Source organism: Oxyura jamaicensis, chromosome Z (genome assembly GCF_011077185.1).
Source record: "Oxyura jamaicensis isolate SHBP4307 breed ruddy duck chromosome Z, BPBGC_Ojam_1.0, whole genome shotgun sequence".
NCBI lineage: Eukaryota > Metazoa > Chordata > Aves > Anseriformes > Anatidae > Oxyura > Oxyura jamaicensis.
The window spans coordinates 71,955,053-71,979,902 of NC_048926.1; the positions used below are offsets into that span (position 1 = coordinate 71,955,053).

At 41.8% G+C, this 24,850-nt stretch overlaps 1 protein-coding gene across 1 annotated transcript; it reads right to left on the reverse strand.

Annotated features, from left to right (window-relative positions):
* Positions 1-209: 209 nt before the first annotated feature.
* On the reverse strand, positions 210-24,620 carry CKMT2 (creatine kinase, mitochondrial 2). The gene is made up of 11 exons (XM_035310632.1): positions 24,533-24,620; positions 18,873-18,945; positions 15,143-15,315; positions 13,755-13,953; positions 12,456-12,551; positions 11,726-11,947; positions 9,062-9,147; positions 6,898-7,021; positions 3,935-4,069; positions 3,436-3,561; positions 210-444 (listed from the first exon to the last, which is right to left on the reverse strand). The coding sequence occupies exons 3-11, from the start codon at positions 15,292-15,294 to the stop codon at positions 325-327; spliced, it is 1,260 nt and encodes a 419-aa protein (XP_035166523.1). The 5' UTR covers positions 15,295-15,315; positions 18,873-18,945; positions 24,533-24,620; the 3' UTR covers positions 210-324.
* Positions 24,621-24,850: the final 230 nt, after the last annotated feature.

The following is a 24,850-nucleotide window of genomic DNA, read 5'->3' on the forward strand; positions in this document are numbered from 1 at the left end:
TGCTTATGCAAGATTTCAGGCTCAAATTAAGGATTTGTGTGTTTTGCATTGTTCAGATAGAACTTTCCTTATCACCAACCAGGAAAAGAAGGGGAAGTAGTCCACACAGAAGAGTCCACACAGCCACCATGTTGGCTGTATTGGGTGTGTCCTACTAAAGCTCCATGAAAACTAAATTCTGTTGGTGCAACCAAGCATCTGAAGAGACATTAGGTATCAGGTAGTGTTTATTACACAGAACATGTATACAGAGGTATACTGAAGTGTGTGACTGTCATAAGGGCAGCCATATCTACCATCAATTACCAGTCATCATCAGCCAGATCACTTCCTGCCAAACTGTGGCAATGGTGGTGGCACTTTGATGTCCTGACCTCTTTCCAGTTTCTTCTCACAGTCAACAAGATAATTGACCCCATCAATGACAATCTGGACTAGTTCCACCTATGATGAGAAAAAAAGAAAAAAAAAAAAAAAAAGAAAAAAAAAAAGAAAAGCTTTAGATAATGCTGTTAATAGAGAAAGGAAAAATTGTCTTGTTCTGCAAAACAACAATTAAAGCCAGACACAAGGAGGGTCATAGCATAGAGATCACACACCCTGTGTGACACCATAGACTTGTACATCTTCACAGGGAAGGCTCAGGACCATAGGTTCCCCTACAGATGACCATAAGTTCATGCCCTGACACGATAATTTGTCAGCTGCCTTTATGCAGAGGAAGATGTCCCACTCATACTGGCAGGCACGTTGGCTTTGCTGTTATGGTGTTTTCAGGCCCAGTACCCACACTTCAGAAGGACAGGCCATCATCCTAAACCTGTGCTGGCTCTACTTTATCTACCACTCCTTTGTTTTCATCTGATGTGCTCTTGATTTACACTGGCAGGGGTAGGATCAACTTCAGCCCCAGAGCAGTACCAAAATTTGCAATTCTGTATGTCAGAGTGTAGTGGTGTCTTTGTAACCTTTTTCAAAATTGCTGAAGAGTACAAGATGCCTTGTTCCCATCAAACTTTCTCTACAGGCAGTGACAATTGTGGACTGCAAGCCCTGCAGTACTGTCAGTGTCACAGTAGCCAGTAAGCTACAGCACTGATTTTTCTTAATTTTTGTGAAATGGTTAATTAGCAACCTTTAATGACTGGTTTGTTAAAACTGAATACAAAGACTAAATCCTATTGTCTCTTTATTGTGACAGTCACTGATTTTCAAGGGATTTGTTTTTACTATGAAACTTTTCAGTGGCTTATCAGTTTATTTTGTTGTCTGCTATAGACCAGCTGTGTTGGGAAATCAGAGGCCTGAATTTGCATCCTTTAGGAGAACAGGAATTTCATATTATGTTTGCAGTGACCAGTAACTGAAACAAAAATACAAACAATTTTATCTTACACCTTTTGGAACATAATTAAATTCTGCAATCACATTTACCACATAATAGAATTTAATTTATTATAAACTGAAAAGATACGTCTTCTAGTAAAACACTTCTATCGTCTTGAGTTTGGCTTGTCTTATTTAGATTTCAAAATCTTCAAGGTAGGTATGGTATCAATTCTGTTGGCTTAGTTCTCTGAATATTTGCAATACAGATTTCAGCCAGCCATCACTGACTTCAGAGGGTTTATAGAGTAGAATTCATTAATTAATTATGCTGTGTAATCCTTTTTTATTATTAGTGTTATTTTACTATAAAGCATACATCAGGGTTTTTCAGTTATTAATAAATGTATTTGCTGCATACTGGTTTTGCAAATAATGCAGATTAATAGCTTTTCACTTATGTATGTTTTGGTCTGGGTCCGCAGGGACTTAGCTACCTACACCAAAATCAGAAACTTAAGATTTCCAGTGCCCTGTCCTAACACCCCTTGGCTATTACATATAACAAGACATATGTAAACAAGAAAGCATGGAAGATGTGGCCTGGCTCTGTCCCTCTGAAAATGAAAGGCAAGCAAGAAGGGGAAGCCAGATGGCTGACTGTGAGCCAGTTTGAATTCAGGTGCAATCCAAGTGCACTATGCCAGGATTGTATTTGTGTTATGAAAACCTACCAAGTATCAGGATGAATGCAGGTGTTGGGCTGCAATAATAGTACTAAATGGCATCCATATGTAGGCTGCCAAGGCCTCTCAGTGCTGTGCCCTTCTGGGAAAATACACCTGGACCACACACCCTTCTTTGCAATGGAGCTGTAACTTGCAGCAAAACCCCCAAGATAATTTAGAAAGGTGAACAGGCTGCCCTTCAAATCCTGACATGTATAAACAGGTTGGAAACTGAGCCCAGACTGTGCTTGCTGTTGTTCATGGAGAAAGGGTCCTCAGGAGGTACCTGTCCCACTAGGGCCTGCACAGTTTACCACAACTGAAGCATTGCAGAACTACCCTGGGAGATGAAAGACACGTTTGGCAGAAGATTTGAAGCTCTGTCTCCTATCTACTAGAAGAGAGCTCAAGTCACTGGACTTTCAGGGCCTTGGAAAGTGAATTTTTATATCATTGTTCTTGATGCAGCCAAGGGTGAAAGCATCAGTGAAGCTGTAGATGTGTGACATGGCTTACAGCCTATTATCTGGAAATAGGATTTGGCTCAGGAAGATCTAGGGGAAGGAGGCTGTAACTCTGCCACTGCTGTTTCTTCCCTGTCCCTCAGCAGAATTTCTCTAAGGAGCAGTTCTGCTTTATAAAATATTCAACTGTGAAACTAGAATGAGGTCTGGGACCTGTGTCTCCCTGGAAAGCAGCCTCACCACTGGGCTATTGTGTCATTTCCAATCTCTGGCTCAACAAATACACATTCTAACTGAAATAGCTTCAATAGAAGTGCCAGAGATGAATCCATCTCATCACGGCCTACAGCCCAACAGGGAGAACTCAGAGGTGACAATTAAATCCTTGGCCTTATTAAAACCCAGCTCTCTTGTGTCTTCTGCTCAATGCAACACAGGACATGGGAAGGTACCAACAATTTTTCCTCCTTCATTATTCTGGAGTGCAAGGACTGACCTCATCCTGCTCTCACATTGTGGAGAACACACAGGACTGAATTCCAAAAGGAAAACAACACACTGACCCAGTCCTGCTGTCAGTGCCAGATTCTCTGGGTGGGTTAGGACACAATCCCTACTTCCTTCCCTGACATTTTGTAGTAGTTCACATTAGCGGAGCTTGGTCAGGGCTTTCCCCTCCCTGCCCCTTTCACTGCCATGACAAGAATATTTGGCAAGCACATAATGCATGTTTGTAATTTTTTACTGTGTAAGCATTTCCATTGGGCCAGGAAATGGAAATTGCCATAGTTCTACTAAGGCTGGTGGTGACTCTAAGGCCAGAGTGAACCCAGATGGAAGAAGACTGGCTCATAACAGTACAGACCTGTGTTAAAAAAAAAAATAAAAAAAATAAAAAAATAAAAAAAAAAGGTTACCTCTGAGCGACCCATGCGGTCCAGGTTGGAGATATCATACACATCTGCTACAGCTGCCGTGTCCACTCCACCAGTACCACGTTTTTGCAGCCTCAGGTTCTCCAGGATTTTTGGAAACCTAGGATCCTAAAAGAAGAAACAGGTTTGTGTTTACAGCCTTTTAACCTGTGTAATGTGCTGAATCCTTGTAATATTATCTGGGACTTAACAGCATCTCCAGAAATACAGGCAGAGGGGGGTAGTTTTCTCAGTCCTTGGATTACAGCTTGTTGTGGTGGCTGTTTGATAAATAGATTAATTTCCATAACAAATACAATAATTTGCAGAATAAAAGTTCACTTAATTAGGCCTGCATTATCCCTGGGACCTTGTTACACATGATGCTGATGTGCAGTCTCTGTGAGCTGTCGTTTTTCATTTGTTCCTCTACAAATCATTTGTTCCTCTATAAATCATAGAAGCTGACTTATGTCGCTGGCCTTGTACACAGCTTACATACCTTGCTAAGCTTGGGCAGTTTAACATGGACTCCAGCGCGTAAGCCAGTTCCCAGGTTAGAAGGACAAGTCAGAACGTACCCGAGGCGTTCGTTCCACATGAACTCCCAGCCCCGCTCTTTAATTAATCTTTCAACCTGTGAAGGCAAAAAAAAAAAGAGAAAGTGAAAAGAAAGGGTTGTATACGTGTCTCATTTTAAGATGCTTGCTTATAGCTGAGATTCTTCTCACCCTGTAGCTGTGTTGATGATGAACTCCACTAACACCAAGGGAGTTGCATAAATATTCACCTGAGCATAGTCTGGTTTGTCTCTGGTGTGAACTTTCACATTCACCAGGCACCAAAGTCTCCACTGAATATTACAAGGATTTATCCTCATTTTCTCACTACCACTAGCTAATGGACTCTTTGTCACTGTATCACAAAACTCCCTGTTATAATGATTTGGTTTAGCCCCTGCAGTCATACATTCAAGCTAGAACTGTGGCTTCTGCGGTGCATTTCTAACCTTGGTGTTTTTGGAGAAAGGTTGCAATGCACAAGCCACAAAGCCTCAAGCACTACAGAACAGAATAATAATAATAATAATAATAATAATAATAATAATAATAATAATAATAATAATAAGCAGCTAAAGGTGAGTTTTACATCATTTTCAGGGTGATGCCATTATTCTAGGGGGAGGACACTTGACTTCAAAATGCCTAAATTTAACAGCCATGTTTCCATTATAAGACAACTACACAGTTTGCATATAATACTTTTCATTAGTAGATCTCCAACCAGATCAGAAAGTAGACTGAAGGAATTATCCTCAGAAAAATCACATGGGTTCAACAACCTTCAAGGAGGACAACTTTGTCTATTCATCCTCCTGGGCTGAAATCTGTAGTCCCAAAACAATCTCAGTTCAGTTCTCCTCTTCCAGAGGAGAATCATATATGTACACCAGCTCATGTTTATGAGATCTCCACAATGTAGGAGGATACTTCTGTTCTGCAGAAGAACACTGGCTAAATCCTTCATCCCCAGGGGGTTTCAGAGATTTTAGCTTGTTATTCTGGTTATAGACCCACCTTTCTGTATCTCAGGGTCTTAAAAACAAATTAGACTGTATTTAGACTTTTTTTTTTTTTTTTTTTTAAGTAATCTTCTATGGGGAATGGTCTTGATTCAGTAAGAAGCCTTCTGTCATGAGTGCAATGCTGCACGTAGCTGTGGATCAGTGGTGGACAAGAGCATAGCTGGAAAATTCTGTGTTTTGCATGAGATGTAGGTTGTTGGACTTGATTATCTTGGAGGTCTTTTCTAACCTAAACTTTCTATATTATCATTTGTGTATTGTGTGTGGTCACCAGAGTTGCTGCTAAAGAATAGACTGCATCTGCTGCCTCAGACACCTGCTCTGATCACTGTCTGACCACTTCTCTTGGCCTTGGGCAACTTCTGTGAGCTAAACACAGTAGCAGAGGCAAAGCTGGCAGCAGCATCCACAAGCCATGTCACCTGGGCCACCCTCCTGTAGACTGTTCAGTCTCGTGAATATGCCTTAGAAACCTAACAGATCCTGGTGAACCACCCCAATGCCAAAGAAGCATCCATTAGGTGGCTTTGTTTTGCCAGATTCCCAAATTCACTACACACTCAAGCTTTCCTAAGGATGCCTGTGCTGGGGTCAGTGAATGGTATGGAAAGGATACACAGCTGTATCAGCTCTACAGGTGTGGGGGATTTTCTGGGACAGGGGTGACTCTGGAAGGCCAGAGAAGCTGCTTTGCAAAGGTGAGAAAAGTGAAGCAAGCTGTCCAAGGCTGGCCCAAAATGCATTTCCATGCCCGGGAACAACAGCAGTGTGATGGAGACAAATGTTGTTCCTCCACAGTTCAGATGAAGTGAGCATACTACAGACCCCAATAGGGAGAAATAATTGTTTTATAAAACATTATTCTTACAGTCTTGGAGACAATTTTCAGCCAGTTTCAACCTTACATAATTTAACCATTAGGGTTTTTTATGCTCTGGCAATCCATCCAGGAATTATGTGGACAGGGGTGATGGAAAAAAGCTTTCTGCCTTGTCACCTGTCCCACTGCACCTTTTTTGCTACACTGCATGTGGGACAAAATAAAATAGCCTCTCTCTGTTAAAATACCTTTTTTGTTCTGTTTTGTTTTGTTTTGTGCCAGGGCAGTAAACGGGGCTAAGTAACATGACCATCTTGCAGCCACACCTGGATTGTCTGGACAAAACTGCTCTAGCCCACATGCCACCCCACAAAGGCTGTTTTGGTCTTTAGGAGTAGCTAGACCAGAATAAAATACAGGAGCTGTGGCTACTGTTTTTTGTTTTGTTTGTTTGTTTTTGTTTTTTGTGTGTGTGTGTGTGTGTGTGTGTGTGTTTTTTTGTTTTTTCTTAATCACAAAAGCTCGTATCTCCTCCAAACTGGCAGTGAACCTAAGTGTCCCATGACATGTGTCTTGTGCACAGCCTCAAGACTTAAGTTTGCTTGATTCCAAGCAAATCAAGCAGTCAAAATAAAATGCTTGATGTATGATTTCCCACAGCTTGCAGGCACAAAGTGGTGAAGAAGGGTATTTCTTTCGCCAGCCCATGCTGGAGACTGTAATACAAAAGCTACAAAGACATTTTATTATTCTATTATTTCACTATTCGATGTTATTTTTCTATTCTATTCTATTCTATTCTATTCTATTCTATTCTATTCTATTCTACCCTTTTCTATTCTATTCTACTCTATTCTATTCTACTCTATTTATTCCCTACAGTGCAGCTAACATTTTGCCTGTGCTTCTTTCTTTAGCTGCACTAGTGTGGGTTGCTGTTTAGATTGGTGTTACTTCATTTTGTTGCTCCTGGAGATGCCAGATTAGTGTGAACAGTAAGCAGTGCTGACAACAGCACCACAACACACAGGCAGGAAAAACAAACACATTGAGTTACTACCTCTTTTAAGCCACGGCAAAATCTTTCAAACACCCGTTTCATGTTGCCACCCTTCTCCATGGAGATCACCCTGGTGTGGTCCTCTTCATTAATCCAGATGAGAAATGTCTTGTCATTGTTATGCCTAGTTAACAGGAGAGAAGTGTCTTTAAAGCATGAGACTGAAAAATAATTCTCACTATCCTCAGCTTTATCACAGACTTTTGAGACTGTGGGGAGCCAGGAGGAATGTGTTGTCCTCCAGCTCGAGTGCAGTAAGCAGAGAAGACCAGCCCTGCCTCTGCTGTCAGTGGGGACCTTTTCTTATAAATCTTAGAAAACTGCACAGCTAGGAAAAACAAACAAACAAACAAACAAACAAACAAACAAAAAAACAAAAACAAAAAACAAAAACAAAAAAAAAAAAAAAAAAAAAAAAAAAAAAAAAAACAGACATTCAAAGACTGCTGGGGACCAAGCACTCTGTCCTCACTTCATTGTGTTCTCTGAATCAAATCCCAGAGACTGCTGCGTCTCTTGCTTGCACTGTTTGGCTGCATCAGTCAAGTTACACGTTGGAGGCCAGCAGCTCTATGTGGACACTGCATTGGAGATGCTGGCTTGTCAGTCAAGCTACAGATGCCTGAAGTTACCCACTTGTGCTTCAAACAGATCCCTTGTGTCTAGGTTTGTGAAGTGCGGGGTCGCACCTGAGGTCAGTTTTCCTGGCTTTCCTCTACTTTCTCTGTCTTTCACTCCAGCATCTCTTGCAGCATGTAGGAGCTGATTAGCATAATCAAACTTGTTTGTACAAATAAATACTGGAATATCAGCAAGTTTGAAACATATGGAAATTGGAAGGTGTGGTCCACTAAGCCTGTCTATAAGCTTGTCTTCTGCCAACACAAAGCCAAGAAGGTGTGAACATGCTGTGCCCTGACATTAGTGTCACCTGAGGCCCAGCACCTTCATTTTCTGTCACATAGAAATATTCAGGGTAGGCTTTTTTAAAGAGGCTGATTATAACCTTACTCAGCTCCCTGTAATTAGTGACCTCTTCCCATTGCTGTGGGGTGGGTGGCTTTCAGCCATGCCTTCACTGCTGCAGAGCTTGTGGGGAATATTCCTGCAGCCCACAACAAGGACAAGGCTTTCTAAGAAAAACAAATTCCAGACTATGCATGCCTCTAGACAACAGTTTCTTGCAAAAGAAAAGTATGTTTCCCAATATTGCTCACTGAAATACTTTCAAATCGTACTATTTTTTTTCCATTCTACCTGTTATTTCACATTTGAAACAAGCCCAAACCAGGTCTGTAGTATTCAGATCACTGGATAGTATCTACATTGTTGGTATTTTTTCTTTTTGATTGTAGAGAAAGCAAATGGCAAGCCTCAAGTTTATCATTTTCCTAGAGCAAACCTCTTCCTCAGATCTAAATGGGGGTCAGGGAACCAAGCTGAAGTTCCTTGAAATAAAAAATCCTTGTGATTTCCAGCCTGTCATCAGGTTTCATGGGTGGTCAGGTTTCTCGGTGCATGCTCCCCAACAGAAAAAAAAGCTTTAGCTTATTACAGTAACACGGGATGTGCTTCTGAACACCAGCCAGTTTTGATTGGAGAACAGATTTTTTTTTCCCCCACATAAAGATCAAACCTCTCTGAAAGTCCCTGAACCTGCTTAGAACAAGGAGATAAAACGGCCTCACATAGTCCTTTTTGCCTAATTTTTCAAAATGTAATCATCCAGTATTCTCTCTCTATATATATACCTGGATGGATGTGGATGCTATACCCTGCCCAGTCACCCCATTATCTTTTTAGACAGTGTGCACAGATTTGGGGTCTATTATTCCATTCTCTCCCCAGAAAATGTTGTTTGGGCACAAAATACATCAAGTGCATTGTGAAAGAAGGAAGAGAAAGTGTGAGATTCATCTTGTTCTGTATCTTATCTTTGCCCAGTTTAATTGGAGAGAAAGTGTTACTTTTTTAGGTTGAGGAGTGAGGAGGGGGGAACAAGAGTCTGCAATGCAGGGTCCTGCAGCTGTATTGCCATCTTTTAAAAGAAAGCTGAGCATGCTGTGGTATCAGGACAGACTGGCTGCAATGTTAGGACAAGCAAGGAGACTAGTAATACAATCTTTAAAACACAACACACACTTCTGCATGCCACACAACCTACCAGATTCCTCTGGCATCTGGCCAGTCACGAGCCATCCCAGCACATGTTAGCAAAGGAGACACTGGCTTGTCAAAGAGAAAATGATCCTGGACACCAAAATGGGGACAAAGATACAGATAAAGAGAGAAGAAGAAAAAAAAAGAGAGAGAGAGAGAGAGAGAAAACAAAACACAATTCAAGTTTATTCAGTATAATACTCTCTCAGTGCATTTTACGTGAAGGCAATCAATGTACAAGTAAATCACACAGTGCATTCTGTGAACCTGGTTCCTTCTGGAAACTAAAAGCACATTACCCAGTGATTTGCCTGGATCTTGCAGGTTCTCACTGGCATTGGTAATCTGACAGTATTTTGCCAGAAAACACTTTTCAAGCACAGGGAGGAGTGGGAGGTGGGACCTAACACACAAAGAGAAAACTCTGCGAGGATAGATGGCTGGAACCAGAGATGCTCTCTGTAAACAGATGAATTTCTTTGTAGGAGAAGGCAACAGTCCTTAAAGACTGCAGAATACCCAGTGCTAGGTCTGCAATGAGATCTCTGCAGCACAGGGTTTTAGTGCTGTATTCAGAGCAGGAAGTCTTGGTAGTAATTACGCCCATGCTGGCTTGCCCTTTGGCATCACGGACTTGTTCTGCTCCTCAGCAGTGATATTGTTTCTGAGTTAATAAATGTACCACTTGGTGTGCCACTGACATGCCACATTTCAAATCACTTAGCTTTGCTTTTTTTTATCTTTTTTTAACTGAGCAAAGTTGTTTTGTTTTTTTTTTTTTCAAAGAAAATAAGATTTTCATGTGTGTGCTGGAAAAACATTAGTTCTTAATTCCTCTGACACTGCCATATTAAATACTGTTAGTGTTATTTTCTTCTTCTTCTTCCCCTAGAGTTTAAGAACAGTGAGGCAAGCTATCCTGAATAAATATGACATGGTGGTGAAGCTGACAAACTCTACTTTTCCTTACTTTCTTCCTTAGTGGAGTATTTAAGGCTTTCATCTTTGAATGCCATGTGATGGGCATGATGCAGCCAGAACCCCAGCCATGAAGGAAAAAAAGACATTGGGTTCTCCTTGCTCACCACAGGGACACAACATTTCTTTCATTGGTTTGCTCCACTGAGCATTTTTTGTTTGGGAGAAAAATCAATCCTTTTGCAAGAAAAAGCTGAGCACCATTACTTTCCCTTATGTGCATATGGATACAATTTGCAATGTACTGATGTACTTCAGTGCTGAGTGCCATTCAGCTGTCACTGATTTGATCCTACAGAGATTGAACAGTACCTGTTAAAGGCTGACAGCAAGCCCTAAAATACCTTGGAGTTTTGAGGTCCTAAAACACTGAAGGAAGCAAGCAATGGTATGAGTATAAGATGGCATCTGGGGTTACGACATTCAGTGCCAAGTTTTATAAATTTATACTACCATAAATAAGGCAAAATCAGTGAACCTATTCCACTTCCCAAAGAACTTAACCCTAAATGGTGAAAGAATTTTATTTTCCACACTCCTGTTTTGGTCTCTGCTTTCTGAAGAGCTTTCTCCTGCTGAAAAATAGTCAATGGAAAAAAGACTACAATAGGTAATCTTGTCCATAAACATAATAACAAGGACACTCAAATTTTAAAAAGTTACTGACTTTACATCAGTTCTTAACTCCTGGTTAACCCAGATTACGACAAATAGTTGCAGGGTTTTAAATAGCTATGTTACTTCATCATCTACCTTTTGGTTGATGTCATGAATATAGCTATCGAGATATAGCCCTTCCATTGAGTATTTTAAAATGAACATTCAATGTTCATTTTTTTAACAATGTTTTAGATTTTTTTTAATTTCTAAAGTCCGAACATGAATCATTGTTATGGGTTTTCAGGATAGTTTCCTCTTGCCTATTTTTGCCAGATAAGGACTTGGAAACTTTGATTATCTCAAACATCTCTCTGCAGTAACTGAACAATGACATGCTGAGACAAATCCATGATGAAAATCCTTGTGTTTCCATCTGTGTGACAAAACTATTGTTAAGGACCTGATCCTTCAAGTCCCTGAGCACAGAACTGGAAAAAGGTCACTGGGGTGCAGTTGGCTACCGCCCTTCTGGAGAAATTAGAATTTGTGTAGTTTTGACATAAAGAAATTATAACCCACCCCCCCCACTCCAACAGTCAGATAATACAGATAATATGCAATATGATAATACAGATAATATGCAATGTTCATCTCAAAGTAATATGTAACATTTTTAGTTAGTATGGTTATTAATACAGAAAATATCAATCTTTTCGCAGGGAAATTACCAAGAAAAACTCCTGAATTTACTCCTTTTTTTTTTTTTTCTTTTTTTTTTTTTTTTTTTTTTTTTGTCCAAAGAGATGGCATTAGCTGTGTATATTTGATTTGACACAGAGCTTGCTATCTGGAATATCTGGAACTCCATGTATTGGACCTGGACAGAATGTATTTAGCCAAAAAAAAAAAAAAAAAAAGGTGCTGGATGATTTACCATTATGTTAAAAATATTGCTGGGCCATTAACTACTGGGTTAATGCTGTGATTATTATCCTTAGCTACACAGGAAGGCATGTAACCCAAATGAAGGTGAAGGATAAAAATAAATGAGGGTAAGAGAAGATGGTGTCAGCACTGGAGCTATACTTACATCAATAAGCTGCTGCTGATCCCTCTCGGACATGTTGGTCAAGCTGTAGTACTTTCCAGAAAGGTCTCCTTTCAGCCCAGAGAGGGCGGTGACCACAACGTTTTCCACCTCTCTCCTCTCTGCCCTGGTGCAGGCAGGGGGAAGGCTGAGGCCACGAATGCTACGTCCAGTGCGCACACGTGATGAGAGGACATAGCGCTCGTCAAACTGACCGTGGGTGATCTGAGGAAATAATTTATTTAATAATAATAAAAAAAAAAAAAAAAAAAAAAAAAAAAAAAACAGTGCCCCATTTTGTACTCCACCACTGAAATAAAAATGCCATCCAACAAAAAGAGGGACATCTTTCTGCCCAGGGATCTCAACCTTCCCATAATATCACTAATACTCAGGGTACCAAGAGCCCCTCAGAGCTTCAGACACCATGAGGGTTTTTTAGGAACAATGAGTTTCTTGGGCTGAACAGATGTGGCAGAGTAACCAGACGGTCCTTTATGGCTCCACCATGGAGGAACCTGAGTGGCTTTTGGAAACATGGATATGGGCAGAGACAGGAGGCCAGTTATGGAAGATCTTTTGAGAGTGGAAACCCTGAGAAGATGCTAAAGCACAGAGCAGTGGAACAATGGAGGAAACATTAAGCAGCAAAGAAGAACTACTACATAAAATATCATCATTGTAAGAAGCAGCCCCAAACCTTTATTTCCTCATCATGTTATTTCAGTCCTACCTTGGATGCATCCAGGTCAGTGTGATGCTTCATTGTGCGTGGATCATAGCCATTATGTCTTGCTTTAATGACAGGGTCAAAAATCTCAGCAAACACCTATGGAGACAAGAGAATCCAGAAAGAGTCTGCAGCATCACAGAAACAGTTAAACGCGCCAGCCTCAGACACAGGGAACCCCCCTGGCATGGGACCCTGGGTGACAGACAAAAAGGGGGCTTTGGAAATGCTGAAAAAGGTAAATATGAAAGGAAAGGGTCATTTTGACCTAGACAGTGATCTACAGTGGTTGCTCATCCTCACAGCAAAATGAAGGTGCAACTGCACATTAGTTAAGTTACAAGCCTACTCTAGATGCCACAGGCAGGCACTGGACGTGGTGGCAACCAGACTGGGTTTCAGGATGCATTACCAACCAGAACACACAGAGTCTCTTGACAGCTTGCCTCCTGCTTTTAGGTCGTGCAGTGATACCATGGTCCTCATTAGAGCCCCTTGGCTCGTGTGTATCAGCAGTGGCCACAACCACACCTCCATTCAGTCTTGGAGCAGTAACCCTGGAAGTTTTTCAGGGCAGTCACCACATCTAAAGGAGAAAACTGAACCACAGGAGCTGATGACCCAGAATGCCAGATGTCCCAGCCCAGACTCAGCAGCCCAGCATTTAGGCTGCTAAGAAACTGTACAATAACAGGTACCGTAGTGCGGTAGACTGAAGGAAGGAGACCATTGACTTCAATAAAAACAAAGAATTTTCAAATAAGTATTTTCTTCTTTTTCCCTAGTCTTCTTAATACTTTGGAATTAAATAACCCTGTTCATCCTAATGCTGTCTATTTTATGCTTTTGTCATGATCCAATAGCTTAAAGCTGTAGCTTAAAAGTGTCTGGCAGGTCCCAGATGTTTTAATTTCAGTTCTGCCTCAGCTGTTTCACAATGCAGTTTCCACATTAACTTCATTTTGTGTGTCTCGGGGTTGCATAGTTTTCCCATAAACTAAGTTTAGTAGTAGGAAGGAGGGCAGTTGCTAGAGGCAAGTAGAGTATTGCTCCCAAGCAGCTGCATTTTATTAGCTTTGACTGCAATAGAGAGGCCACCTGTAGCAATGCCTCATGTCTGCACATTTCCTAATGTGGAAGAGTAGGGAAAACACTGTCTTTATGCACATGGCATGCTACGTATATACTCTTTGGGACACTATTTACCTTAGGAGCACATTCCCTGCCAGGAATCACTGTTCATCTAATGAGATCTTGGGAACCAGAGCATAAAAAAAAAAGAAACATATGTGATAGTGTTACCTCATAGGATTCTTCATCACCTGCCACCATGCCCACAGTTTTAATGAAAGGATGGCCAGGATTGTCCACCCCGGTTTGGATGCACTGGTCCAGGGTGTAGCCGTTGGGAGTCATCTTGTCCCTTAGCTTAGCGTAAATGGCTGGAGTGAGGCACTCAGCCATGCAGTTGTTGTGTTTGCGAAGATCCGGGTAGTCGGCGCTGAAGAGAAAAAAAAAAACACACAAGTAATTAACATCAAAAATGTAAGCAGTGATCCTTGCTAATTTATGGATCTGTTAAATGGATCATGAGATACGGAACACACAGCATGGTTTAAAAGCATAATTAGTTCTTGGTTTATACATTGCATCAAATTTTGGAAGGGGAGGAACATTCAGGACACTCCAAATACCCCAGACTGTGCTTGGATGGGCAACCACACTGGCATTTGCATCTTTCTTGTACTTGGAGCATCCAGGAAAGTGAATCCCAGTGAGCTTTCAAAGTGTATTGAGCCCCATCAAGTCTCTGTTGAGACATTCCTAGTCAGAAATAAACAAGCTATAACATTGTTTTGTTGTGTAGGAAGGGAATTAAGTGTAGCTGAAGAAAGGTTTGCAATTCTGAGCCAAGGTGTTCTCACAGCTTGTCAATGATGGACATGACTTGGGCTGTCTGGTCTATGTCAGCAAGGAAGTTAACTCATCCACAGTATCTGGCATTGTGATGGCATTATTATTACTTACATACAGCTGCATCACGTTCCAGCCAGTGAAAATGACAACATGCTTTAGGAAGACATTTTTGCAATTGAGTCAGACCCCATCTACCTTGAAACAATTTGCCTTATGCACAATACTATTATTTCTATAAGAATTTTAACTAAGGTGTTACTCACTACAGTCTGCCAAAGCCTGATCCACATTGTTTCTCACAAATATGGCCAACAAAGTCAACATACACAGAAGGTCTGTAGTTAGTTTCTAAGAATAAGGAACCAGTTTTTAACAGAAATATTTCAAGTACAGTAGTTACACAGATTTCTTTGTTATTTGCATAGTGAAAATACGTTCATAGCTCCCAATGGTAGAGTCTGTACAATCAGCCAATCCTGTCAGTGCTGCAAAGCATTCAACAACTGATGAGATAAAATAAGGACTAATTTAGTGCTTTTCCAAAAGCTTGAAGCCTTTTTTAGGCTTGTCATTGTTTTTTATTTGAGTGTTGATTCTATCACACACCCCTGCTTTCCGGTCTTGAGAGACACTGTTGGTGCACCTGGTCTGTGCATCCAGGGGTGACCAGCAAAGGGTGCTGTCTGTCAGGTCATCATCGTTCCTTGGATGCACAGACCAGGTGGACTCCTCCTGCGTGGCACCCAATGTGACACCTATCCCAAAGTACCCACCTGGGAGGGAAAAGCTTCCGCTTCTCTTGAACAGCAGCCTTCACATTTTGCTGGTTGAGGAGGTACCCGGTGGTGAGCACCCCCGTGCCAGCTGTTGCAAAGAGCGCAGCAGTTGTACGGCCAGCCAGGAGACGACAGAAGGTGCCAGCCATTCTGCTCAGAGGTGATGATCTCTGGAAGAGAAGGCAGCCTGGGATCAGCCCAAAAGCCCTCACATGGTGCAAATTACAAATATTTTTAACAGCAGCCTGATAGAGGAAGCAATGTATTATAGGTTTGCACTGAAATAATGTGTTCAGACAAATGGTCAGCATTCATTGTTTCTCTATATATGTACCTTTGGTAGAGGTGGAGATCAGTTGGTTTTTAGTGCTGTATTAAGCACACAACTCTAAAACAAAATATTTTAATTCTTTTAATGACTTAGGGCTATACTTGAATCCTTCAACTTGCTCCGTAGCAACAACATGTTAGCTGGAGACATCTTTTCAGTGGCCAGAAAGGAACAGCAAGGTACCGAGGGCTACAGTCACATGTGATGGGATGTAGCACTAGCAAAGTTCCCTCCAGTGCTGTCACCTACAGAAACCAGAATCTCATGTGCTTTTTGCAGGCTAATGTGACCTGCTAAGCACTTTGTGCTTTTTCTCCCAAAGGAATAAAGTTGGAATAGGCTAGAGATCATCCAGCTTGCCAACGGAAGGGGTGTTTAATATGCTTGAGACCTGAAAATCCTGAGTGGTATGGGAAATGGAAGTCAACCCTTCACTGCCTTTTCCAATATAAGAACATGCTCTATCAAATTGGAGGGGGGAAAAAAATAGGTAGGTAGGTCTCTACACCAGTGGTCACAGGCTGATAAATTTCCTTGTCAAAAGAAAGGTGATGTGCATACAGGCAGTGTACATGGCTTCAGAGTGAGACTGGACATGCATGTAGAATAAAGATTAATTGTGGGCATTAAGCAGGCAAAATGAAACAGGCTAACAAAATTCCCTGATGTGACAACAGCTGGAAGCTGTGGGAGCTTTTTATCAGCAACCAAGTACCAGGTCCTGCACTTTGGTCACAACAACCCTATGCAGTGCTACAGGCTTGGGGGAGAGTGGCTGGAAAGCTGTGCAGAGGAAAAGGATCTGGGGGTGTTGATCGATGTTCACATGAACATGAGCTAGCAGTGTGCCCAGGTGGCCAAGAAGGCCAACAGCATCCTGGCTTGTATCAGGAACAGTGTAGTCAGCAGGGCTGGGGCGGTGATCATCCCCTTGTACTCTGCTCTGGTGAGGCCACACCTCAAGTGCTGTGTTCAGTTATGGACCCTCACTACAAGAAGGACATTAAGGCCTTGGAACATGTTCAGAGAAGGGCTATGAAGCTGCTGAAGGGCCTGGAACACAAGTCCTGTGAGGAGCAGCTGAGGGAACTGGGGTTGTTTGGTCTGGAGAAGAGGAGGCTCAGGAGAGACCTTATTGCTCATGGCCACTGGGCTATGCAGTCCACTGCTCTGGAACACTATAGCCATTTTTAACACTCAGAATACTTTTAATATTTATGGAAATACTCTGTACCTATCAGGTAACTATACTGACAGGTTTCAAAACAGCAAATTTGTCTGGAGAAACCCAAATAAATTGACTTCTTTAAAACAAAAGGTGTTACTAGCAGAAATATAAGTAGCTGTTTTTGACTCCCAGCCTCTCAAGAACAGAGACCTTTCCTCCTTCAAGACAAAGAGAGATTCTCATTTGCTGTTGTACCACACATCCTGCACAAAGACCTAAAATAGGAATGAACGCAATGGATGCTAAATGGGTGCCTTGCTGCAGCGGCCCAGGGACAGGCAGCAATGCCAGCAAGATTATCCAGGCTTAAAATACCTCATAGGAATCTGTGTGCTTGATTCATTCATTATTCCCAGTAACATGTTCCAAGTTAAGCTATGGCCTTGGCCTTGGGATCAAAACCAGGTCTGAGCAACCGGCCCATGGCAGGGGTGTTTGAATTAGGCATTTTTTAAGATCCCTTCCCACCCAAACCATTCTGTGATTCTGTGATTCTATGATTATGTTTGAAGTACAGAGAATCTCTCAGTCTAGCAGAGAACATGGCATGTTCTGTGAAAGTCTGAGTCATGAGAATGAGTTTCTTCTTCCCAGTATCAGAATGCAACTAGTTTTGTAAGTGACGGTGGGTTTCTGAGAAAGCTGTATGTCCTATTTAAACAAATGACACAAATTACATTTTGTGTCACTGAAGAAAACTTTTTCTTAAAACTGGACTCTGACAAGTCTGTTTTGGGAAATTGACATGGAAGAGTTACAAAGAGACAGGAACTTTCCCTCAGGATAAGCTGCTTCTGTTTTGTCAAGATTTTAAAAAACGTAGTTCTTTGTATAATTTCTTTACCATTCTTTCAGAGGTTAAATTAAATTCCTCAAAGTACTTGGCTTTCTTTTCAATGAACACAAATGTTCAAATTTCCAGTAATTTCCATAAAGATCTGGGTTAGCTAGCCACAAACCCAGTAATTATTTGCCTTTTCCACTCCTGTCTAAGGACAATTGCAATGCTGCACCTCCATCTTTTCTGGCAGACCTACTGACCTGCTTTCCATGGTTTTCTGTTGCAAAGCAGTGCCTGCTTGGCACTTCAGTCACCTACGTGAGATAAGAGATATGGATGTGTTTTGGGTTTAAGAGTTGTTTGTTTTTTTTCAGGGCCTGCATCTTTTAAAAATAATTTTATATTTTATACGTGAATTTTATTATCCTGTCTTCTCTGTTCCTCTGATACACAACATTGATCTAACCTCCCTTCCAGATAAAAGTGTCATCTGACTGACAGAAGTTTCAATTTTTTTTTCATTGTGAGAATTTTTCTAGGGCAAGAGACCACCTAGGGCATTTTCCTTTCCTACCCATGAGGAACACATGGTGAGCTCTTCAGCTACCCAAGTCCTCGGGGTGCATGGCACCAGCATGCACAAGAGATGTGCTGTGTGGGGCTGGAGTGGGCCCTTCTCTGGGAGGGGCTCCGCTCCATCAGTGCATTTATTTTGCAGGACAGGCTCCCACAGCTGCAAGAAAAAACATAGTGGGAGATGGTTTGACTGTAAATCACAACCAAGTATCAGGTTCATGGTGGAGATATTTGTGCTGCTTTCATGTCTCTGTATTTAGCAGATGGTGCTTGTGCCTTTTTGCAGTGTATTGTCTCCATCTCGTTCACTCTGGAAATACTTGCTTATTACTAATTGGTGGATAACTATTAGTGCTATACCTCAGTGTCTCAGAAACAAAGGATGTTATTTTCATAACAGCACCATGTATTTACAGCTGTTTCACATAAACCATCCCTACTGCAAGGAGTTGGCTAACAGTCAAAATCCTGCCCTGAAAACCAGCAGCCGTGCCAGCATTCCCTTGCCGACGGTGACACCATCACTTCAGCAACTCCAGGCACACCTCAGAGTCTCCAGCAGATGGGATTTTTTGTGACCTTCCTAATCCTGCATCACTTCAAGGGACAAATCTGGCCCCTACACCTGATTAAACTACAGTAGTCGTGTGCAGTGTGTATTTAGACAGCCGGGAGAGGCACAGTCTGTGGGCTGTTTTCTTGGCCATGTTGTTGTCCACTGTCTCTCCCTATTCCCTAGGACATTGTTGCCCTGCTGGGTCATGGAAAAGGCGAAAAGGCTTCCCCCTCTCCAAGACAGGCTGTACATTACCTGACAAATGCTCCTCTAAGAGGCCTTAAAGCCTCCAACACTGGAGCTGCCACAGACTATGAAAGGTAACTACCTAAAAAAGATTAACAGATTGACATTATCCACACATCTCTCGGTACAATGTAAGCCCAGCACACCGCATCCTAATGCTTCCTTCCCCTTCCTGCAGTGGGCAGGAGTTGGGTCTCTGCACTAGTCGGGCCCCAGCCTTCAGACCCTGTCACATCCTCAGGCACAGTGACTGCTCCTCAGTGGGGCATTGTTGTCTCATGGACCGCTTGTGACTGCTGAATGCAAAGGGAAAGCTGGAGTTTCATGTGGGAGAGAAGGAAAAGAACAATGCTACAGGGATCTACAGTCTGTCTGTCTGTCTTGTCAAAACAAGCAGTTCCTGTCACAAGGGAGGGCTATTGTTCTGAATGTGAAAGCGTGTAATGCTGTGGCACCAACCTATAACATTGTTATAATATATAATAATAACATAAAGTGTTATTTTTTACATGAGTACTCCACAGGCAGTCAGAACAGCACAAACAGACTGATGTAAACTCTTGGTGGGCAAAAGCAGCAATCAAGGCAAAGAGCTTTTTAATGACGAGGTGGCACAATAAGCAAGATGCTTTATTTGACAGGAAACAAAGACATTTTGTTTTGTTTCAGATTTTTTGTCTCCTTTAAAATTGTACGATTTCTAAATAATGCATTGCTTCAAAACAAAATTTAAAGAAATTTCCATTCTGAAAGCGTCTGAACAGAATGGTCTCCAACTAATGAAATTTTCTTCAGAATTATTTGCTCAGCGTGACTTCACATCATGAACAGATTCATTTGTTGCTGTTCGGCCGCCGGGACCCCCCCCCCCCGGTAAATGTCAGCCTGCACTAACAATGAATTTACACCATCACCACGTCTGTGGATTCAGGGAATGGCAATTATCTGAGCCAGAGACTTTGCTGAAGGTGTTGTTTACTAATGGTCTTCCCTTGTGCTGCTGATTATATGAGATCCATTCTCTCATAGATGCTCCAGTACTATCATAGCACAGCTGGGAAGGGGAAAGGGTCATTTTTCAAGGTCAGAAGGATTCCTTGTTCTAACCCCTGAAAAAGAATTGAGAGCTCTCCTGAGCTGCTGAGGTGTGCAGGAAGGCACCTGCATCGTCCAATAGCCTGGAGAAGATGAAGGCATTCCAAAAGTTAGTCAGCCCGAGTTAAAAATAAATACAACTCATATCATATTTCATGCCTGCACTTGTTCCTCTTCACTGCCCTTTGCTATAAGTTTTATCAGATTCTTGTAGAGATTTCTCCTAATTATTTTTTTTACATGTAGCACAGAACTCTACAGAAGTCACTATCTCTCTCTTGATGTCTCTCCATCTTTATTTTACCATGTTTTCACATTTATAAATCATCCCTTGGCTCTTGTGCTCTGTATGTGTGGTCTGGGGTCAGAGAAGCAAGAGAAAAACTTCTGAGACAGGTGTCAGCACAGAACATCATGACTGTGTGAAGCAGTCATTTGCAACAGCAGGAACTGGATCCAATGAAGTCTTTACCCTTCCATTTTTATTTTTTTTTGTCTGATTTGTTTTCCCCATAAGCAGGAGCACTTCCCAGTAACCAGAAAAAAAAAAAAAAAAAAAAAAAAAAAAAAAAAACTTCTGTTGTGGGATTTTGTCTGTACTAATAAAATAAGTTTAAATAGGTCCTGATCATTTTGAGCTTTCTACTCAAAAATAATTTATCTGCTAAGTCATTTATAACTGCACCAAGGTTGTAGTAATTTTGTGTTCTTTCAATGTACCACAAACTACATGTGAATTTGGACTTTAATTTGGTAACACAAATCAGAATTAAATGGATCTAAGCTAGCACTGTTTTTTTATACTTCCGTGTACTTCAGCTGTACAAATGAGGTCTAATTTCTATGGCATTGAACACAACACTTTTTTTGAGGTACAAGGCTTGTTTGAGCTTATTTTATATATTTCAAAGACATTTTTAGGATTCATAGCATGAGACCTCAGGTCTCTGCCACTCATATGGCTCTCAGATAGTAATAACACTGTTCTTCCACTACAGAATGGGTAGGTGAGTTAAGAGTCAGCCAGCTTCTTCCTCACTGACTTGATGAAGCCAGGGATTTCAGCACATTGCTTTAGAAATATTCAGGGAATTGATCTATACTGAGCTGCCTCTGTGTAAGCCTGTGATGAATCTGGAGCCCTATATACATTCTGGACCTCATGGGTACCACTGAGCCAGCCTGTGCTGTAACGGCATGTGCACCTGCATTCGCAGCCCATAGCATTGCTGTTGGGCTTGCCGTGCCAACTGCTGTCAGAGTGGCTTGCCAAGGTTGCTGGCCTTGGTGCACTGGTCTTGTTCAAGTCAGTTGTGTCCTGCTTTTCCTTGCCATGATCAGAAGGATCAGCCTGTACAACACACAGGGTTATGGTCGCTGTCACCCAGCACTCACAGCTTGTCTATCCTCCTTTCCTTTGCAGATTAGCATGGCCTTCAGCCGTGCCCATGGTTGGGCATAATTTGACTGCTGAAGGGGGAGCATAAGATGTACGTGCCTCAGCTGGCATTCAGCAGCATGTGGGTTTCCTATGGGTAAGGGGCAGGGAAGGTTCTTTTTTGTCTTATCAGCCAAGTGTGCTGCAAGACACACTGATGGCTCCTGACATTTGAATCTAGCTCGCAGCTTTACAAAATGCTTGAATGAGCTGCTGTACACATTTTACCCTTATTGTGTCATTCTGTGCATACATTGGATACTGGCTTTGCCTCATGATAACTTTTTGAGATGTCTTTCGTATCCCTCCAGGGTTACATATGCCTTTGGCCCAAGGACAGAGCCTGGCACACAGCTCAGTAGCTCTGAGACTGGACTTTGTTACTGGCAAAAAGTCCTTTGAAGTTTTGCTTCCAAGGTCATTTGTACTTGCACTGCTTGGAGAATGCAAAAGTGCTGTTCTGCAGAAAAAAAAAAATAAAAAATGAAATAAAAAGCCATTGGCCCAGAAGCACTTGTTCTGTGTCTTCCATGCAACGGGTTCATGCCTACGGTTAACAGTTTTCATTAATTCTTACAAGACTGTTGTGGATCAGAGGTGGCTAACTGAGAGAGGAATAAATGTAACATTGACTTAGATTAACAGCCACTGAGCCATACAGCATGTATGTAGCACAAACCGTCTCCAAAAAACAACTTTTCTTCACAGCTGAGCAGCATCAATCCTGATCTCTACACATCAGCACCATCGAGAGCAAATGAATTCAAACTGGAGTTGCCTTTTCCAAAGCAATATTCCATGAGCTGTCAATACTGATGGCCAGGGAATCAGCAAAAAGTTGGAAGGTCTTGAAAGGCCAATATCCTCTAGGTCACATACAGCTTTTACCTCTCTGCTCTCCCAAAGGATTTGCTCTGCTACCTGTAGCCAGCCTTCAGAGCATTAATGTCCTGACAGGACTATCTTCAGCTTTTAAAACTGCATTTTAATATTTGTATCACCTCCCATGCACACAACATGGAAGCAAAAGCTGGCTGCAAGACTTAGAAAAAGTCACTACTATCATTCTGGTGCTGGATGAGAAACAGCCCAAAGGATTTCAAGTATCATTTCAGGTGTTGGGGCTGTTGGTAGCCGAAGGGTGAATCTCAGGACAAGAAAAATTAGGAGAGTGCTTATTTCATGGTCTTAAAACCAGTATACCTTCTTTTTCATGACACACTTAGACTAAGGCCTCTGTTAAAGGTGAAGGTCCTTCTTCAGAAGAGATGTGTTTTTTTATAGGCCAGGTTGCTAGCCAACACTACATGATATTTAATATCTTTGACACTCATGACAATTCTGTGGAACCATGACATATCAAAACTCCCCTTGCTGCTGTGACCAGAGGCTGTGGAGTGTTCTTCACAACATTTGGTTGATCGACAGCTACCATGGTGCTCAGACAACCCCAGCAGTGTCACATTGCACATGGTCATCTTGTGACCTGCACTCAGGTGAAGCCGTTGCATCCATATCTGGAAACATTGGAGAAGAGTGAATTATGGTGAATGCACAAATCACCTCTTTACCCTTTAAGGAAATTCTCAGCTTTACTACTACTAATACAGACAAACAAACACTTGCTATTAACCCTTTGCTTTCTTGAACTTCTTGTAAAGAGGACATCACCAGCTACATTTCCCCAGGTGGGAATTAGCGTGGCTGAACACAAGCATTGGTTATCCCTAATTTCACACCAGGCAGCATGTGTGCTTTCAGCCAAGGAGGCAAAGAAGGTGCAAGGGTTACAGACTGAACAGTGACATTTCCAGAAATAGAACGAGATTAAATATTTGAACCATGTCATGGGTGGCATTAATTGCCACACCATGTGACCCTGAGCAACATTCCAGAGAAATGGCAGAGTCATAGCTAAAGTTCACACCAGCTCATAAACACAGGTAATGTATATGCTCATCTTAAACTGCTAAGCTGTTTAGGTCATGCTAACACCGTAGTGAGCAGAACATTCACGTGATGGAGAGAGGTAATGAACAAGGCTGGCCTGTTATTTCTGAGAAGTAATTCCCTTGACTCATTCTGAGCCTGAGCTAAAGCCTGTAGACACCAGTGGAAAGCTTTTCTCTGCCCTTCTATGAACGTTGCGGGCACCTTAGAAACATCTTCAATAAATGTCACAAGTGACTAAATGCATGAGGCACCATTTTTAGATAACCAAAAAACAGCTTACATTGCTCTTTGTTGGCTGCACCACCCTCGAATTTCAGAGGGTAAGATATAAATTACAACATTAAATCTCATAAAGCAGTATTGGTGTTTATTTCCAGCTTCTCATAGCTTGGGTAGAGCAACACATGATCTGTTCTGACTGAGCAGGGCTTAAGATAGTCTCCAACGTGCAGAAGCAATTTTAGTGCAGGCATCATTATAACTGTGCATAATCACAGCAGAGAGCTTCTCTAAAATAAATAAATAAATAAATAAATAAAAATAAATAAAATTCTTTCTGCTCATAATTATATGAGTCTGTGAGCAAGTATAAAAATCTACTAATCACAAGAAAATAAAATTGAAAAATAAATACACATAAATTCATTGCTATGAATAGAGGAGGTATGGGAGGTATGGAAAAGACTGGGACTTTTTATTGGCCAGACAACTGCCCCTCAGTAACCACACACTTTGCGATTTGTTCCAGCCTCTGGCCTCTTAGACGCCACCTAGTCTCCAAGTCTTCCAGTTCTTCCTACCAAAGTCCAACAGTGGTGTTGGGAGTGCTTGCCTTTCTGCACCAATCAGACACTGCTTTACAATATAAAAACCTCATCCCCTCAGACAGCTACAACCTAACACACAAATAAGTTCTCAAATTAATGTTTTCTCTGAACTGTAGACACATGTCTGCAAAGGAACTTATTTTTCCCTCATTTAAACTGTTAGTTTAGGGTCAACACCTGAAGCAGCTGCACAATGGGCTGACACATTTTCTGCTGCACCAAGCAGTTGCACAAATCAATAAATTATAACCAAATTACACTGTATCCTGTGGTGCTTTGAATTCATTTGTAACAACCGTCGCATTTGAAATGCTACCATTTGAGATGAGAAAAGCAATATAGTTAGTTAAACTGACCTTGAAGCTGAAGGTAGGCACGTCCTGCTGCCTGCAGCAAGCCCAGAGTGTAATGGGAATAACGAGTTGGTGTGCTGACAGGAGACCAAGTAATATGAGAGGGGGAAAAGGAGGTGAGGGAGGCGAAAATAATTGCTGCAGCGGCCAATCCTGTTTCACTCGGTTACATGAGTGACATTTGCTGCCACAAGGCTGCCCTTGAGAACGCTGGGAGGATGTGGCCTAGCAGTTGGGTGACAGCAGCAGCATCCGTCAAACACTGCTCAGAGGGAAAGAGCTTATCTCAGCTGAGACTAGCCAGGCAGGGAGTTGCCAGGG

Excerpts from the sequence above, each read along its gene's own strand:
- CKMT2 (XM_035310632.1), bottom strand. The coding sequence starts at position 15,294 with ATGGCTGGCACCTTCTGTCGTCTCCTGGCTGGCCGTACAACTGCTGCG. Across the intron at positions 12,552-13,754 it reads GTGATGAAGAATCCTATGAG|GTGTTTGCTGAGATTTTTGA; the intron begins GTAACACTATCA and ends TTGTCTCCATAG. Across the intron at positions 9,148-11,725 it reads ATCAGCAGCAGCTTATTGAT|GATCATTTTCTCTTTGACAA; the intron begins GTAAGTATAGCT and ends TTTGGTGTCCAG.